The sequence below is a fragment of the Dermacentor albipictus genome, chromosome 1, assembly GCF_038994185.2.
Source record: "Dermacentor albipictus isolate Rhodes 1998 colony chromosome 1, USDA_Dalb.pri_finalv2, whole genome shotgun sequence".
Lineage (NCBI taxonomy): Eukaryota > Metazoa > Arthropoda > Arachnida > Ixodida > Ixodidae > Dermacentor > Dermacentor albipictus.
This window is the reverse complement of record NC_091821.1, coordinates 154,439,465-154,456,506: the sequence shown is the minus strand read 5'-3', so window position 1 is coordinate 154,456,506 and position 17,042 is coordinate 154,439,465. Positions and strand designations below refer to the sequence as shown.

The following is a 17,042-nucleotide window of genomic DNA, read 5'->3' as shown; positions in this document are numbered from 1 at the left end:
CGACCAGGACAAGGTGCTACTCTCAACTCTCTACCCACAAGAGTTGAGAGTAGCACCTTGTCTTGGGGGGGGGGGAGGGGGTGTCTTTCTTGTGTCTGTTGTTTTGCGCTAAACTAAGTATTCATGGATTCGCACCAACTAACCCGCCAACGCATTGTGCTGGGCAATGTCTTTACTTGCAGAGAAAGGGATAACACCAGGGGCATTTTGTCCTGTAGGCTAAAGAGGTGGCCGCCAGAGGGTGGCACCTCAGGAAGAGTGCAGCGCACCTCATAACACTTGACCCCATTTCACCAATTTGTTTCACCAGCAGTACAATACCAGCAAGTCACAGACAATGTTGGATTCTGTTAGAATGCAACGCCAGCTTTTCATAGAACAAAGTAACACCCAGAAGCTTGGGCTGACTTTTTCTATAACAATGGCTTATGCCTTGCAAAGTGACTGAAATTTTTGTTTATTTCATGCACATAAGTTAGGCTCTGGAGCGGGGCGCAATAGTTTGAATTTGCCTAGAGACCTTGAAATTCTCCTGCCGAACCTTTGACTATAGGAACAAAAAATTTCTGCAACTTTCAGCAAGAAAGGCAAACCTAAGACAAAGACCCTCCAAAAATCTTTTAAACATCTTTTCATAAATCTAAAACGCTTGAAATAACTTGACGCTTTATGTGTAAGCAGTCTCCCGCAACTGCTTCAACATCCTGAAAATTTAAACATTCTAAAAACTTCGACCGAAGATATAAAGCAGGAAATCCTCGCCAGATTATGTGTACAGATTATTTTTTACACAATATCTGAACATTTGGTCACTGAAAGGGTGTCTTAATATTTCGTACTGCTGACAACTAATGTGCACAGTGAAAACATAATGAGTATCGTCATGGAGCTGTGCTGCTGTACTAACAAAAACCAATAAGCACATAGGCATTCATTTGTTTGATGCATGAAATACCAAGTGAAAAATCAATCAAGCAGCTGCATAAGTAGCATGTGCTATTTCATTCTAACCAACGACCATATATGTAGGCAACCAAAGTGTTTGCTGAAATGTTTAAAACTTTTTAAATAAAAACATTGCATAAAATCTGCTCCATGTTGTACATTGCCATAATGTGTTTATTATAAACTTGGGAGGAGGGGGCTAGTTTGTAAGTGCTTCAGTATGCCTGAAAGCAATTTTCTTTCAGTCAAAATGGTTTCATATACTGCAAGATCGTGGTGACTATAAATTGTTTTGCAATAAAAGTGGCCACACAGTGACATGCTTAGGTAAATAATATTCCTTATTTGAATGTTAGTGCACATATACAGAAAGTATGCCATCTTATCACACAACGTTGTCAGCGTTCCATGATACAACCTCTAGCTCTACTGTTCATTGTGCCCCTCTCCTACAGTCATCTGATGGAAAATAATTATCTTCATGATCCATTTGAACAGTATTGAGCCCAAGGAGGCAGCATTAAGATAAGCAAATTGACTTTGTTGGTCTTTTATATGTTTTATGGGAGAAAAAGAAACAAGCAAAACACGTGCTGAAACCTGTTATTTATGTAGCCCAATTTTCAAAAAGGCTCTGTAAGCGACAAATATACTCCAAGAGCTTATCTAAAGACCCCCAACATGAGTCTAGTAACAAAAGCTGCGTAGCAGAGTGGAGCTGACCACTGTCATGCAGCAGCACATTTCATCATGTACAGGAAACATGCTTGAAGACCCTATGACACTATGATTGAATGAAGCATTCCTCTGCATGAAAATATGCCAACGCGCCCGTAGAAAAATAGTGCACATCACAATCACTGTTCTTGCAACCTCAGCACACTGATGGGCATTATAAAAAGAGATCACAAAAGTCGCTTATATGCAGGCATTTGCACCATTTGCCACCTCAACACCACTCGAAAGGGACTGAAGACCAGCTTGTGTAATGCGCCTACGGAAACAAAAATATTCACTCCTGCTGATTCAGCTACCAACTACCAGGCACAACACATCACTTGAAGCCAAATTTTGTTGCAAAACCCATACATGCACAAAAAAGACAAGCTTCTCAGTCAACTGCATCATTCGCGTTTTCTGTGGCATGGTGTAAACAAAACAGGGTATATAAAAGCCGAGACTTATCTTTCACAAGCACATGTCAATTTAGGTTGTGAACACACAGAAGCTTTTGGCAAGACGGTCACCATGATAAAGCAGAGTTCCTTTGCTGCATATGTATGCATGCACTGTTCTGTGTAACACTTCTTCCGTGCCTCCCTCATCTACAGGTTGTATGTCTAGGCCAAGTTCAGCTCTTTTACAAGTTCCGTGTTGCAAAATGTTGCATGGATAAGTGTACACTGCCATATTAGGAGACACTATTAAACAGATTGATTGGACAATGATATCTCTGTACAGCTTCAACCGATTAGAACTCAGTGGAACTAACAAAATAAAAACTTGTGGTTTGAAAAGCCAAACATAAAAAACATAGGCAAAAGAGGAATGAAGAGGAATTACCCTTCATAATCAAGAATTGTCATTCCTGAACCTTTATTTGTTGAGAATGCATGTGCCCATAATTGACAGGTGAAGATGCCTTCCATAGAGCATGCACAGATAGCTTTGTGTCACCCGCTGTGGTTGCTTAGTGGCTATGGTGTTGGGCTGCTAAGCACGAGGTCGTGGGATCGAATCCTGGCCACAGCGATCACATTTCGATGGGGGTGAAATGCGAAAACACCCATGTGCTTAGATTTAGGTGCATATTAAAGAACCCCAGGTGGTCCAAATTTCTGGAGTCTCCCACTACGGCATGCCTCATAATCAGAAAGTGGTTTTGGCACGTAAAACGCGATATTTTTTTTTTTTAGTTTTGTGTGTTCCTTCGTTTCTGCTTTTGTGCAATCTTTCAGTTGATGGTCAGTGTTTGTGTAGTCATTTTTGTTTATAGCTGTGACCATTTGGGCTTGTTAATAGACCATTTCCAAACGGATGATTGCAATGCAGTTACATGGGGAAAAAGAATGTTATTTCGTGTTATTCTTCCTCATGTACCTGCACTACAGTCATTCTCTTTTTGTTCCTTCTTTGTCTGTGTTTTCTATGACTGGCTTTTCAAACCATGCATACTTACAAACTTGCTCAGCTTTCTGTCGTTCTGGCAAAATAAAACAAAAATTTATGACATACATGGCACACAAGCATTTACAACATAACAAAAGAGACTAATCATGACATCTGTAAATACCCTCTATATAATAATTTTCACTAAGAGTACTTAGTTTCTTAAGTGACAATTTTTACCATTAAGAACACTGGTCAACATAACAGCTGAGCTTCCTTTAGGACTTTTTTTTACAATAAAGATGGGTGCACTTTATACATGGGTGAGGCTCATTAAATGCTAACTGGCAGCACACGTAGTTCGCTTTTTCTACAAACATCTCTGACGAGAAGCAGGCAAAAACACATGGCACTGCCAACATTCAGGATATCATACGTCAGATGAGCAGAGCATACAGACAGAAAGATGAGGTACCCATGGACAAGCCCAGCTTGTCCAATGCATATTTGAATGGAAGAGAATTGACAAGCTGGGGTCAGTGACGGCACTTTGGGAATTGAAACAAAGCTGAAAACACATGAAAACCCTAAAGTGCAACTGAAACCTTCAGTACAAAACAAATGCAAGTATGGATGTCCAAGGCATATGGTTAAAAACTGCACGAGTACACAGATAGAGCATCTTTGATTATGGCCACCACCAGTACACACACTGGATAAAAATATCTGTGCTAGCTTCATTAATACATTTCAGAATGCTGCCATGTTTTAAATTAGTATACCACCGTGATATGCCAATGAAATATGGCACATTAACATGGTACTCTGCTTAATAAGTCTTTTTCTTTAAGAACAGGTTATTTTTGTCAGCAAAAACTTTCTCTTTACCTTTTCTTTTTTTACTGAAGCCAATGGGAACAGACATGCAAGAATGCCAACGCTGTGTGTGTGAAAAATTTGCAGTGTTTTCCTTGAGCAAACTTTGTAAAAGCTCATTTTACGTAAAGCAACAGCTTGTCAGACCTCAATTAATAACTGTGGGGAAGAGTAAAAACGTCTTGCATGCTGTTAAAGCAACAATTGCTGTACTTCCGGCCTGTGAAGTGCAATGAAAGCTAACCAGACACTGAAAAGTTGACGACACAGTGGTGCTTGCAGCTCCTGTACCAACTACCACCACACAATTAGGCTAGCCCGAGTCTACTAAAAGTACATTTGGGACCATGTTACCACAAAACACCTCGATGCAAGTGCAGAGTAAACAATTTCAACTTTTGAAACAGCCAACTGGGACTACTTAATAATATAAATGCTACTTCAGTAAAGCTCATTCTACTGGAAATTAATGAATGTGCATTTAATCAGCATTTCTAGCATGGAATGATGGAAGAATTCAAAGCTGACATCTAAGTGATTTCACAAAATATTATGGAGTTCCTTAAGTTCATACAAATCAGGTTTAAATGTAATGTAACAACAAATAGTCACAAAAGACACAATTACGACAAACATTCAGCTGTTAAGCTGTGAAATCACAACTTCAATGTGCCTTGCAAAAGTGGCTCATAAAATAAAGGACACCATCTTTTTGCACAGTTAAACCAGTAGATAAAAAATCAGGCATGAAGCACCTTGTATTTTACGCTTTCCACAAGTACACTTTAATGTGCGACATCAATTAAGAGCAACAGTACCACAGCCTAGTTTTGCTTCACCCAGTGGGGTTACCAGTGGGGTTACCAGTAGGAAACGCAAGCCCAAAGCTGTTGCTCTATTGCAATTATGCGATGTGCAATTTTTTTCTCAGTTTTAGGTCATGAGTGAGACACAGTGCAGCCGAAATGATAAATGGAATATGAGCGGCCGCTTCCACTAACGGAGGCAGTCTACTACACATGCAAAATCATTTGCATTTAAACATATTTTGTCTTGTGGTGCTATACCTGAGAAAAAGCGAGAGAAAAAAAAAGGAACACGGGTTGCAAGGCTCACCTAATGCAAGGTACTGCTAGCCAACCTGACAAAAAACGACTTGTTTTTCTGTGTGGGCAGTAATCCCTTCCTAGAATTATTAAAAAAGCACACTCATATATGAGGAAATATTTCTTACCCATGGCATTTCTATGCTTCATGCTGTCTATCTTGTTCATAAACAAGCGTTTCCATTTTTCACAATACAAAAATAAAGCTAATTCTCTTTTGTTCCTAAGCCATTCCCACACACATTTCCACGCACACACACACATGCACGCACTTTATATTGTGCAGGCACACTCATGTGAACTGAACATTACACTATACATAACATTCCACACCAGCCCACTCTGCACCATTTTTTTTCAACTACCATGCATTCACTCTGAAGATGCACCAAAGATAGTTTTTTCTCCCCCCTGTCATAAGCACACTGGCACTAACAGTGGCACATCACAGTAGCATTATTAACACAATATCCACAACAGTGCTATAATGAGCAAAGCACTACCGAGGTGTCAACATGCAGTCAAAAGTTGCATGGCCCAATCAATGGAAACATTTCATACTTTTGCATGATTTTTCTTAGCTAACAATACTATGTACACAAAACGTACATACAGCACTGCTCGCAAAAGGTAAAAAAAGGTATAAAAGCTAGTACATTGCCAGTTATGAAGAGGCCACCACTAATGGAACTTTGTAAATGCAGTTGTATAAGCTACCATAGCTACTTAACTCCACCTGGTTTTCAAATATGTGATATATTTTTCTCTTTGACAGTTGCTTTCTGATGTCTTGCAAAATAAAAAAAAAAGAAGAAGAAAGAAAGCACTAAGGTTGAAATATGTAGTGACAATGATAAGTGAATGTACATAAGAGCATATGCAAACATTTGGGCATTAAACTCAGAAAGGCAATTTCTCTAGTCATATAATCATACCTCACAAAAAAACCAGCAACAAAACTTCAGTGACTATTCTGCTCTTGTTCGTGTTTAATGTCATGAGGCTTGCAAAAGCTGAAGTCAGTGGCAGCATGCCATTCTGGGGATTTTAACGTGCCATTCAAACAAGAATGAAAACTGATGAGGCCGTTCTAAAGCATGCCCGTTTTAAATGTAAATCTCTTTCTCAGATAAGTAAGGGAAGGCCACTTGTCCATTCTGTGTCAAGTGCTATTCCTGAAAAAGCTGTCCTTGAGGGCATTGCAAAATGTTATGGCAAACCCGATGTATTGAAGTATATTCTAAAGAGACATACAAATAATACATTAGTATGTCTACTTGTTCAAGTAGATATTTCACTTAGAAATAATATTCCAAGCCAGTGCCCTGCTCTTTAATGTATTGTGGCGAGATGATTTACTTTATGGTTTTAGCCAAGTCTGTGCTGCCCGTTTCTCTTTTAGATTTCATTGAAATGTTCTTTCAATGTCTGCCAATTTAAATGAATTATACACACACATGCCCCCATACTGATTCATAACCCTTCTGTCAATTTCTGACACTATGACCACAAAAATGCAACTCCTGCTTGTTAATTAATTATGCGGAAAATTAATGGCATCACCGCCTTGTTACCAATTAGTTCCCAATTAAATCAGAGCTACTGCATACCTTAAAGTGTTAAAAAGCTCCCTAAGGATGCTTCTGCAATGCCCAGGATTTTAGCTCAATAAACACAGTTGATGTGTCGTTACTTTTTGCAACACCTCTTGTGCTGTGCATAAGCATGCATTATGGCAGTATAAAAGGCGAACAAGACTGAAGTCTTCGAAACCAGCTTGCTGACACTTGTGTTTGTTTGTAGACTAATGAACCCAAACGTTCATGACCATCTTAAGTTAAAGTTAAATCCTGCCTTTCGTACTTTACATTGTTACCTGTCACTTGCTTCACAGCTTTTTCTATTTGCGGCTGAATTACGCCAATTGTTAAATGGAAAGCCTCCCTTTTGTTGCTGCTCTCTTAAGCAGCTTAGGAAATGGGAGCGAAAGGTTGGCTGTTCTGTGCTGTGACTAAGTAGGCTGACAGTGGTAGGAAATTAATAGTTTGACTGAGCTGTTCAATCATAATTCAACAACTCAAAGATGTGGCCCAGGAGCTGATGATGCAGAAATACTCAGCAGGTAAAACAATGTGCCCAGTAAAAAGTTATTTATGCCTACATAAAGGGATTGTAAAGCAATTTGAAATATGGGAAGAAAGTGACCTCATATGCAAGGTTACTTTTGGCAGAACAAGATAGGCCTGAAACAATGCGGCATGATTGCTTTAATCTGACACACAAAGAAAACATCTTATTGGTTCGTTAAATTTCAACACATGGAGTGGAGTGCAACATCATTGATGATCCTGATGTTTCATCCTTCGTATCAAGTCTCTTGCTCTCATTTTCGAATTGCCCGAGTGCATTAGATATCTTTTATTCTCTGTGCAATATATGTTTCATCCAGCAACCTACAAGCACACAAGGGGCAATAGACAAACCATGACATCGTAATGTCAGCAGATCCCTATGATGCCAAGTTTCATATATGTACCAGAATAATAAAAAAAAACTTTCTAAAAGTTTTCATGATCAGTTGATAACTGATTATGACAAGCTGATACCAGTGCAAGTTGTTCTAGATGTAGAAAAACATGATGCACTTAAAACCACAAAATGTTTATGGCACTGCCAAATGGCCCCTTTAAAAAATCTTACCAGCTATATCCTCCTGTAAATAGAATTTTCAAGTTACCATTAAAGCCAGACTATCAGCATAAAAATTACTATGTTAACTTAGCTCTGCACTACATCAAGAATGAGAAATTAATTTCTACTTCTTGCTTCTGCCATAGAGGTGGAATAACACAATAATGTTCTCTATTTTCTCCTTACATTCTCACTCTATATTTAGTATAAAAAAGCACCCCACCTGGCACAAAAAGAAATTGTGAACTTAAGTGCTTTATTTGTAGTCAAATTACATTTGTCTCCCATACCATAGTTGTGGCAAACCATTTTAGAAGATGCTGCATCATAACCAGCACCATGAAACCATGGAAAATTTGTTATCTGACACCAAGTGCAGTAGGCGCGCAGCTGATCAAATGGAGACACGGAGGAAATTATGCCAGTTAACAGCACTGGTGATGACAATACGTGTGGTGACAATGAAGCTAAATATTTTTTCTTGCATTGAAATAAAGTTTTGGCTGCTTAACTTTGAGTTTCTGCATAGAGAAATATTACTTGAGGGTAATTTGCGATGCTTTGTTTGCTATGAATCTAGGTGCCTTCTACTTGGGTCATCAAAAGCAAAATGAATAAAAGGGGGGAGGGGGATGGAGAGGAATGGTGCTTAGATTTGCAAAGGTATAGCATTTAAGTGACAATCACAAAGTGAACTGCACCTGCTAATTAATAGGGATTTGCTCATTGCAAGCTTGAGTAGTTCCGTGTGAATTGTGCATACACAGGACAGTGCAGGAAAGTTTTTAACATAAATAGTTTTTTAGACTGTCTGTTGTTGCCATAACTTTGTTTCTTGTACCACTGAATAATCCTTATGTCAAGAGTCAAATGTTCAACAAATAAAAAAAGAAAGAAAAATGTCAGAAAAAATAAGTTACAACCTGAAGTACATTACGAGGCACTATATTGTCAAGGAAGTGTCCTGAGGTGGATGATCTAATCTCAAAGTACAATGAAGCTTGACGCATGATTATGCCTGCAACGAGTCTATCCTCATTTCGTTTAGGTTACTGCTATTAAAAATAGTACTGCATAGGTATTCACATAAAGAAAGATGATGTAACAAGTTTTTTTTTTGTCACATCAGCACAGTGCATACTTGCAGTAATAATTGCATAAATGGGACTGAAAACATTAGGTCCACTTGAATCTCTCCATATGTATACAGTAAAGACTTCCTATAATGAGATTGTATCGGGAGCCGTAGTTACTTTGTTATATCCATTACATCAATATAATGATTGTCTGCTCTCACGGCCGACATTGGTCACCCGGAAAGGCAGGGGTGTGCTGTCAGTAACTACTGGGTAAGCCGATGCAAAAACCCTCTGCGCTTCACTAAACAACTACAAAAGATTGTTTTCTGCCACACCTTGGTCAGGAAGACGACTGCTTTTTCTAATGCAGCTTTCAATGTTAATCCATCTTTGTTGTGATTGTGTGCAGTGAAGTAGCTATATAACGCGTCTTACAATGTGTCTTGATTGTGCCAACCGAGCACTGCAAGCCTACGATTTCATACAATGATCATCACCATGTGAAAGTAGACTCTTAACAAGAACAAAACAGCATTTCTTTACATTAGTGTTCAGTTATGGGTGTTGCACTGCATCGAAGGCTGGCAGCACTCTGCCGGCACATTCAAGAAATGCTGATAAACCGAGCAATCACTAAAAACATGAGCAGTGGTCATCATTTTGTAACAATTCATTTCATTTTCTATTCTGATCATTTGTTGCACTGAGTGCCTGATACTGGTGGTGCAGCTCTGTCAGAGCCAATGACAAAAAATGAAAAAAATTGAAAATTCAATGGATCATTACAAAATAAGGTCCCTTGGCTGCACATCTGCAGCAGACTATCGCAACCATAGTTAAATGACACAGCATATACCACATATTTGTATCACAAGCCACGTGCTCCTTGGGTCAAGGCACAACATGCTATGTGTACCAGAAAGCAGGAAAGTGCGGTGCAAAACAGAAGCAGCAGAGCGTGTCTGTAATTGCCAGATCGGCAGCGTGGCTTGTTTGACACATTGCATGGTAGCCGAAAGCTTGCAGGAGTTTCTAACTGCTGATTCAGATGAGTTGCAAGCAGCGTAGCTGGCACGCTGCCATATTTTGGCCTGATTGGTGCAAAACGAGCAGTAAATCTTTCTTAACTAAAAATGGTTCGTTATACCGCCTAAAAATGTTGCTTTGTTAAAATGTGATTTCTATGCATGTATTTTTATGAGAATTTCAAGGAGAATTACAATTACTTTGTTAGTTATATCCATTACTTTGTGGCAACCCCTTTCATTATAATGAGGTGTGGCTACATTTAGGGCTGGACTGGTGCTTTGCCTTGTCTAGAGTCAGTTAAGACATAACGAGGTATCACAAAGTGGCAAAGTGCTGTCTCTGCAAGCACCATTCTGTCACATGGTACCAGTGGTCCACATTTGGTATTCCGGTTTACAACTGACACTCCCTATTTGTATGTAAGCAAAATTAAGTGCAGTGGTCTATAACCAATTATTTTCAGTCTCCCTGTAACTTACAACATAAAATAAACTATAACACAACTTCAGTATCACACAAAGGTCAGCTGTGCGGATGTGGACAGAGAGCAAAGGATTGGAGAATCTTGCGACCTGATGTGTGCGATAAGAATAAATGTCCTTAATGGTATAACTGTGTTGGAAGCCCATCACACAAACTTCAGATACCATATCAGGGCTACTTGATGAAATTGGGCAGACAATTACCCAACCCTTTTAAAACATGTACAAATAAGCAGTATGACTCGAACGTTGAAGAAAAATTGAAAAGCTGCTTGCCAAAATTGATTAAATGCTATTACATGAAAAACAACAATACATATTTTAGCTTGCTCTTCTAGTTTGAACAAGAGTTACAAATCCAAATGAATCTATCAGTCCAGACCACCTGAAAATTTGACATCCGAATTACCATTTTTTTCTAAACAAGTAAGAGTGAATTGCAACAAGATCAAAAAGAAGAAGAAAAGAAAAGCTGTGGCAGGCAACTGGAGAATTTCGCAAGCTACTTGGCAAAACATGTCTGTGATAAGCAGAAATGGAGCTCTGCACCACCTCTTGCCCTTGCGTGAAAAAGTGTATGGCAAATTCCTTTGCAATGGGAAAGTAGATAAAAATGTAAGCTCTTTTGCCCAGCAAGCAATGCACACACACAGCATCTTCCTCTTTTAGGAACACACTGACAAGCAGATCAGAGCTTTTTTGTACGTACACATTACTGAAACCAAGGATCTTGTTAGGACCTAATATATTTAAGCTGGTTATGAAAGATCATAACCACAAATTAGAAAGTGAGACTCTCTAATGTTTAATTATGATTGCAGGATCTATATATGTACTAATTTCGGTATTTGGCTTCACAAAAAGTATGTTATTCTTAATATTGAATAAATTAGTTTGTGTATGTGTGCAAAGGCTTTAATCTGTGCAAATGCATTAAATGGTCATTTTAAAGGGAATCTGGTGCACTTCGGTGGGTAGTGCCTCTGCAGTAGTAATATAGCATGAATTGTCACAAGTTACTTCCTTGCATTCAAAATTCTTCACACTTGTTCAAAACTAAAGAAGACATTACAAGACCAAAACTGTTTCTGAAGTTCTTGCTTCTGCCTATTACCTTTTACCACTATAGTGATCCCCAATACATAATTATGTTATACTGTCAATGACGAAGTCAATCATTCTTAAAGGTTAATAACTGGTTCATAACTGCTCTACAAAAATATGTTTGGAGAAGAAGACCATATCTTGGAGCGGCAAGCGTGTTCGCCACTGGCAAGGTTATCACTGCTCCTCCAAGCTAGACTTGCTTCCTCTCTATTTCTTTAAATACCAAAAAGTCAAGGTTTTATACTGAAACGAAATTGTAAATAAATAAAAAAAATATAAGCCATTCAACAAGTTGGCCTCAGTACACTTTTTTATGCCGTACTGAGTTCCAAAAATTAACGTAAGTAAAATAATAATAATAACAAATAAAATAAAATAAAATTTTTGTCTGGATGCCCCCCCCCCCCCTTATTACCACATTTAAGCTATCCAGCTTTACTCCTTAAATGGTGCATACACTTATGCAAAACCTTGCAATGTGCAGAATATAGTGCAATATATTGATGTATAGTTAAATATTTGCCTCTCATTAGCAGTACCCATTTTCTGAAAGCCACACTAGTCACAAAGTATGCTGTTAAGCTGCCCTTCTGAATAGACATTACATTGGAACCTTGATTATGCCTCCTAGCTTTAAACAATGTCTTTCATTTTACAATGGTTCAGCCTAAGCCTGTCACAGTCCATGGAAGCAATTCATTAAGAATTTAGCTTGTACGACAAACAATCTGCCCCACAGAAATGCCACAACTGTGGCAAACCAAAAAGAGTGAAGACAAAGATGGAAGGCCATAGCTAGCTTCATGAACACCAGGGATCATTTACATAAGGAAGTGACCACAAGTCACTTTTTAGTAGCAGCATGAAACACCCCAGTTGCTTTCTTCTGCCATTCTGTCTAATCTCTTGCTTTTCTCCTTCCTGCTTTTAATCTCCGCTTCATCATTACCGTAGAAGCGGCTTTGCTCCAAGTCTCCAGCAGACTTCTGTTTCACAGAAACTACATAACCACCCGACACGGCTCAAAACAGGACAGCACACATATAATGAGCCAACATATAACGAGTCAGCATATACATAGCCATCTGTACTACTGCTACAGATGATCCAGTCACCAGCTCTGTTCTCTACAGAATTACACAACGAAACAACAAATTCTACCTAAATATCCTCACTGTAATAAATACATGCCGTCAGGTGCATCATTCCTTCGATAAATTGAATTGATTTTTTACTCTTCCTCACATTCTAAAGCAAATACTTTTCTTTGGCTCTTTTGCCTCTTTTAATACTCAGACTTCTCTACTAAGGGCACTTGCTCTTGTCCACCCTAGTTGAGGGGCACGTCCATCACTGAATGCCAACTAGCTATTTGAGATGCACATGCTGTGTCATGCGAGGCTTTTATGGCATCTGAAGGTTTTGATGCTGCTGGCCTTTGTTTAGCCCTAGAGTGGTATTGGATGGCTGAAAAAACTTGAGTCCAGTAGAAATGAATAAATCTCAAGGTGACAAAGGTTTCAAAACTTCTTGTCACTTTCAGCTCCTTGATGTACTTTTGCCTGTTTAAGGACTCGGGGCGTAGGCAATTCCAAGGAACTATAAGGAGTTCAGAAGCTCGTTAGCGGTTTCACATACCTTTGTCATATGAAAGTGAAGCTAACAACCATAGTTATTGTCCTTAATATTGCATGAGTCGCAAATACACAATGTTGTCGTATTGTGGCCTGAAACTCTTATATAATCGGGGGTTCCATTGTAAAGATGTCTCTAGTTATACTGCTGATGTACAGCCACCACACTGTGGCGGTTGTTCCATAGCAATATAAACATCACCTAACTCAATAACCAACTAGTGCCTGTTTTTTTTTCTCCAAATGAATTGGAACATTACTGGCATATTTGAACTTTACTTATGCTTTTAGATTTACTATGCTGATTTTCCATAAAGCAAACCATTTTTGCCTGTTCAATTCACATGCAATGAATGGCCACAAAACATCTGCATTACACGCAATATGTATGATGGTGAACGCTGTCAGCCAATTTGTTTCCTCCTTCCATTTCCACACTTCATGGTTACATGAGTGAAGCCTTAGCCAGCAACATGCAACATAAAGTGCAGCAACATGTATCAGATTCATTCTAGGTTCTCTCGTACTGCAGGGAAGTTTGGAGTGCATCTCAACATTCTGCACTGTTTTAAATGACTGAGTGCATGTAGGAAATGCACTGGCAAATGGCAAGATGCACAGGCCCATATATTTCACTACATACCACCATAACTTGGGATGGAGTACTGAAGGCTTACACAGATTAAGTGTGAGTTAGTGAAACATTTATAAAATATTTTACAATTTCTTGTTGGGTGCTACAGCAGCAAAGAGTTTCTCGAAAAGGCACAGTGCAAACCAAACACACAAGAGATGTTTGTCTACCATAAGCATACTTGCCTGACTTTTGCATCAGAGAAAGGGTAAATGGTAATGACTGATTTGCAGCGATGTTTTCTACTCCACTTCCTACCCTTTCTTTTTTTTTTTTTTACTGTGGTCAATCATGTGCCAGATAATAACAGGAATTGAAAGAAATAGTCATTCTTGAAGACCAACCAAATACCCATAAGTGCAATACAGCAGTTGTATGGTGTAGTATGTCCAGTAATTTTTCCTTGGTAAGTGCTGTGGCAGCAAAATTTGCAAAAATAAAAGGGGCTCTGAGGATCCCGTAATGTTCTGAATTGAAAGGCTATGTGCGGCTGCAAATTACAAGAGCCACTATGGTATTACTATTGCTCACCTTTCTGCTTGAGCAGTGTGGCTAACATCTAGGTTGCAAAAAGTTCAACGGAGCAAGAAATTGGGCAAATTGCTAAAGGCAGTCATACTGATCTATGACAGAAGAAGACACAATGAAAAAGAGAAAAGCAGGCAAACAAGCAGGAATGCTGCACTCAGAATGAACATTAACGTAAAAAACACACTCTCTGTAAACTTAAGTTGTGAGTGTAGTGCTGTGATGTGCATACTTTCTTCTTGTGCCATGTACTCTTGCACAACTGCCGAGCACAGTCAAGGTCACACAAGGTATGATGTTGCCTGAAAAGCAAGGCTGCTCTCACTCATAATTCATTCTACACAGCCACCTCCCATTGTGCCTGTGTTTGTCCTTGAACGCAAGATGCAATAATCATGTACAGCGAGACACATATACAAGAAATAAACATTTATGTTGATATGGCACTCTGATCTGACGAGTAATCTTGGTCAAGATACCTGTTGCACTTTCTAAATCAGTGCCGAAATATTCTGCCTTGCCACATTTCCTCCCCCCCCCCCCAAAAAAAAAAAAATGTAGTAGCCACAAGAAACGCACCTCAGACATATATCTGTCATCACATCACCTAGTGTCACAGCGTCAAATTTATGCTGCGTGATTCATATAATGCCAGCTGAAATGTGTCCTATTTTGTCACCTGCTGAAATTTACATTTCAGTGAATGTACTCTAGCCCAAAAAATTTGGTTACCATGCAACATGAAACAGCCATTGTGACTCTGGGCATTGCCATGTCAAAAATTTGTTGGAAATGCTTTCCTTATTTGTAGCCACTTAAAAGACAATGATGGCAACAACTTCACTTCTACGATGGGCAGAAATTAGTGGTACATAATGCTGCTAACAAAGATCACATTTTTCTTTTGAAGTGGAAAATTACCCTACACATCGGAACCATCAGTGCTGAAATGTTCTGATGAGGCTGTACCTAAATGTAGAGATCGAGACAAGCTCCTGCTTGAGCCTGGTCATTTGCTATCATTTGTGACAGTGATGACAGCTTGAGAAGCTGTGGACGGCTTCTTTAATGCACCTTGGACCACTTCAGCCATTAATTTGTGCCTTGGTTTCCTTCTGAAAAGCCTATAAACTTGTGTATATGACTATGCACCTAAGTCAAACAGTAGCATTTTTCTATCAGCTGCATCTTTTCACAGTGATAGCCAAGACCTCAAGTTCTGGAAAGGCTTACAGTATGAGGTGTACACTGATATTAATAGGTCTCTACATGCAACGGGCAGCTTAAGGTAACTTTAAGCTCCAACTTGCTCAAGCCCACTGAGTGCAAATATGATGCTGAAGTGGGGTTTAGTCAAAGTGAAGGACTGTAGTCAATGGATCACTAAATCTAGCTGGAACATTCAAACAATGCTATTCAAGCTGATTAACACTCGATTCAAGTGTAAAGACCTAATTCAAGAATAACTGCTGGTAAGTGATTTAGGCATTATACTTTTACGTACACAAAAGCTGGTTGCTGTAGCTGCTGACATGTAAACATGCACAAAATGGCAAGGTCAGAAACAGAGAAATAAGTTGAATGTGCTGTACAGGCAGCCAGAAGTTGTGCTACTAATTCAATTACAGAGCTAAAGTATTTGTTATCCTGCAGTAACATGGGCATAAAAGCAGTTATATAGAGATCAGTAACCAAAGACCATTCTTGCTTCAATTAATGAGATCTATGTATATTCGAGTGCAATAGCACCAGTGAATAGACAAAAAAAAAAGAAAGAAAGTGCTACTTCAAATGAAGACAGAAACAAAATAACAGCAGCAGTGTAAACAACTCCTTTAGCAAAAACCTCAACAGGTATAAAAAATTCAGATAGAGATTGCTTTTGTTGCGGTTTAGCCCACCAAACTGCATTAATCCCCAAAATGCAATGTTGCTTGGAAAAATACCATTCGCTTTGCATTTAATGCTTTTCTTATATAATCTTACAAAGTGCCACTTCTATTTGGCTGTCCTACAAGGACCAGCATCAGTTTAGTCTATTAGAAAGCCGCACAGAGGTCCTTCATGGTGACAGAAGAAATGCCTATGGCAAGTTGTAGGGAAACCTCAAGCTGACATGTTGCATGTTAAAGGCCAGCATTGTGCACGGCATATAAGAATTGGCAAAAATGGCAGCGGCTGCCACTGTGACCATTGCATCCTGCATTTACCATAAGTTCTCCTATGCCTATGCTTTTTGACTTGGATAAGGTGTTTTGCACATGGCAGCTGCTGAAAACACTGTCAACAGACACCCCCAAGCACCGACTAGACCTTGCACTATAAACAAATGTCCAGAAGTCACCCAGGGGCCAGCGGACCTTTTACATGCTTTTAGTCCAGAGTCAAGCAAGCAGCAGGTGCAATGCTGAGGGCAATGGCCGCTGATGGCCACTATCCTGGAAGAGTTCAGTAGCATCAATATGGATGGTCACTTTTTGAGCGCCCACTGGAGGTCATCAGAGCGTGGCCGGCAGCCTGTAAAGGCAGAGATGACTGCTTCCAGCGCTGGCCAGAAGTGGAGTTTTTCCAATGGATAATTGAGCCAACCAGTAGTGATGCAAAAGTAAGTCTCGTGAGGTGCCACATGGTGGATTCGGTGATGCTGTCGGGGCAACACCACATGCCACTCCTGAAGAAGAGTCACCCACCGTGGCAGTCCAAAGTATGTGTGTGACCACTTGTGAATCTGCAATGAAGAAAACAGTGGGAGCCATATGTGTGCCACAATCAACAAACCACTGAAAATCTGAAATTCTATGGCTTGCCTTCTTGCTAAACAA

General features: G+C 39.4%; 1 protein-coding gene across 2 annotated transcripts in view; it reads right to left on the bottom strand.

Moving 5' to 3' along the window:
* Nucleotides 1-1,532: 1,532 nt before the first annotated feature.
* Kua (Plasmanylethanolamine desaturase Kua) overlaps nucleotides 1,533-17,042 on the bottom strand; it is a 123,685-nt gene continuing 108,175 nt past the window's right edge. For both annotated transcript variants that reach the window (XM_070527733.1, XM_070527750.1), the window contains exon 5: nucleotides 1,533-16,948. In XM_070527733.1, coding sequence (XP_070383834.1) covers nucleotides 16,691-16,948 — 258 coding nt within the window. In that variant the 3' untranslated portion in view covers nucleotides 1,533-16,690. The remainder of the gene's footprint in view (nucleotides 16,949-17,042) is intronic.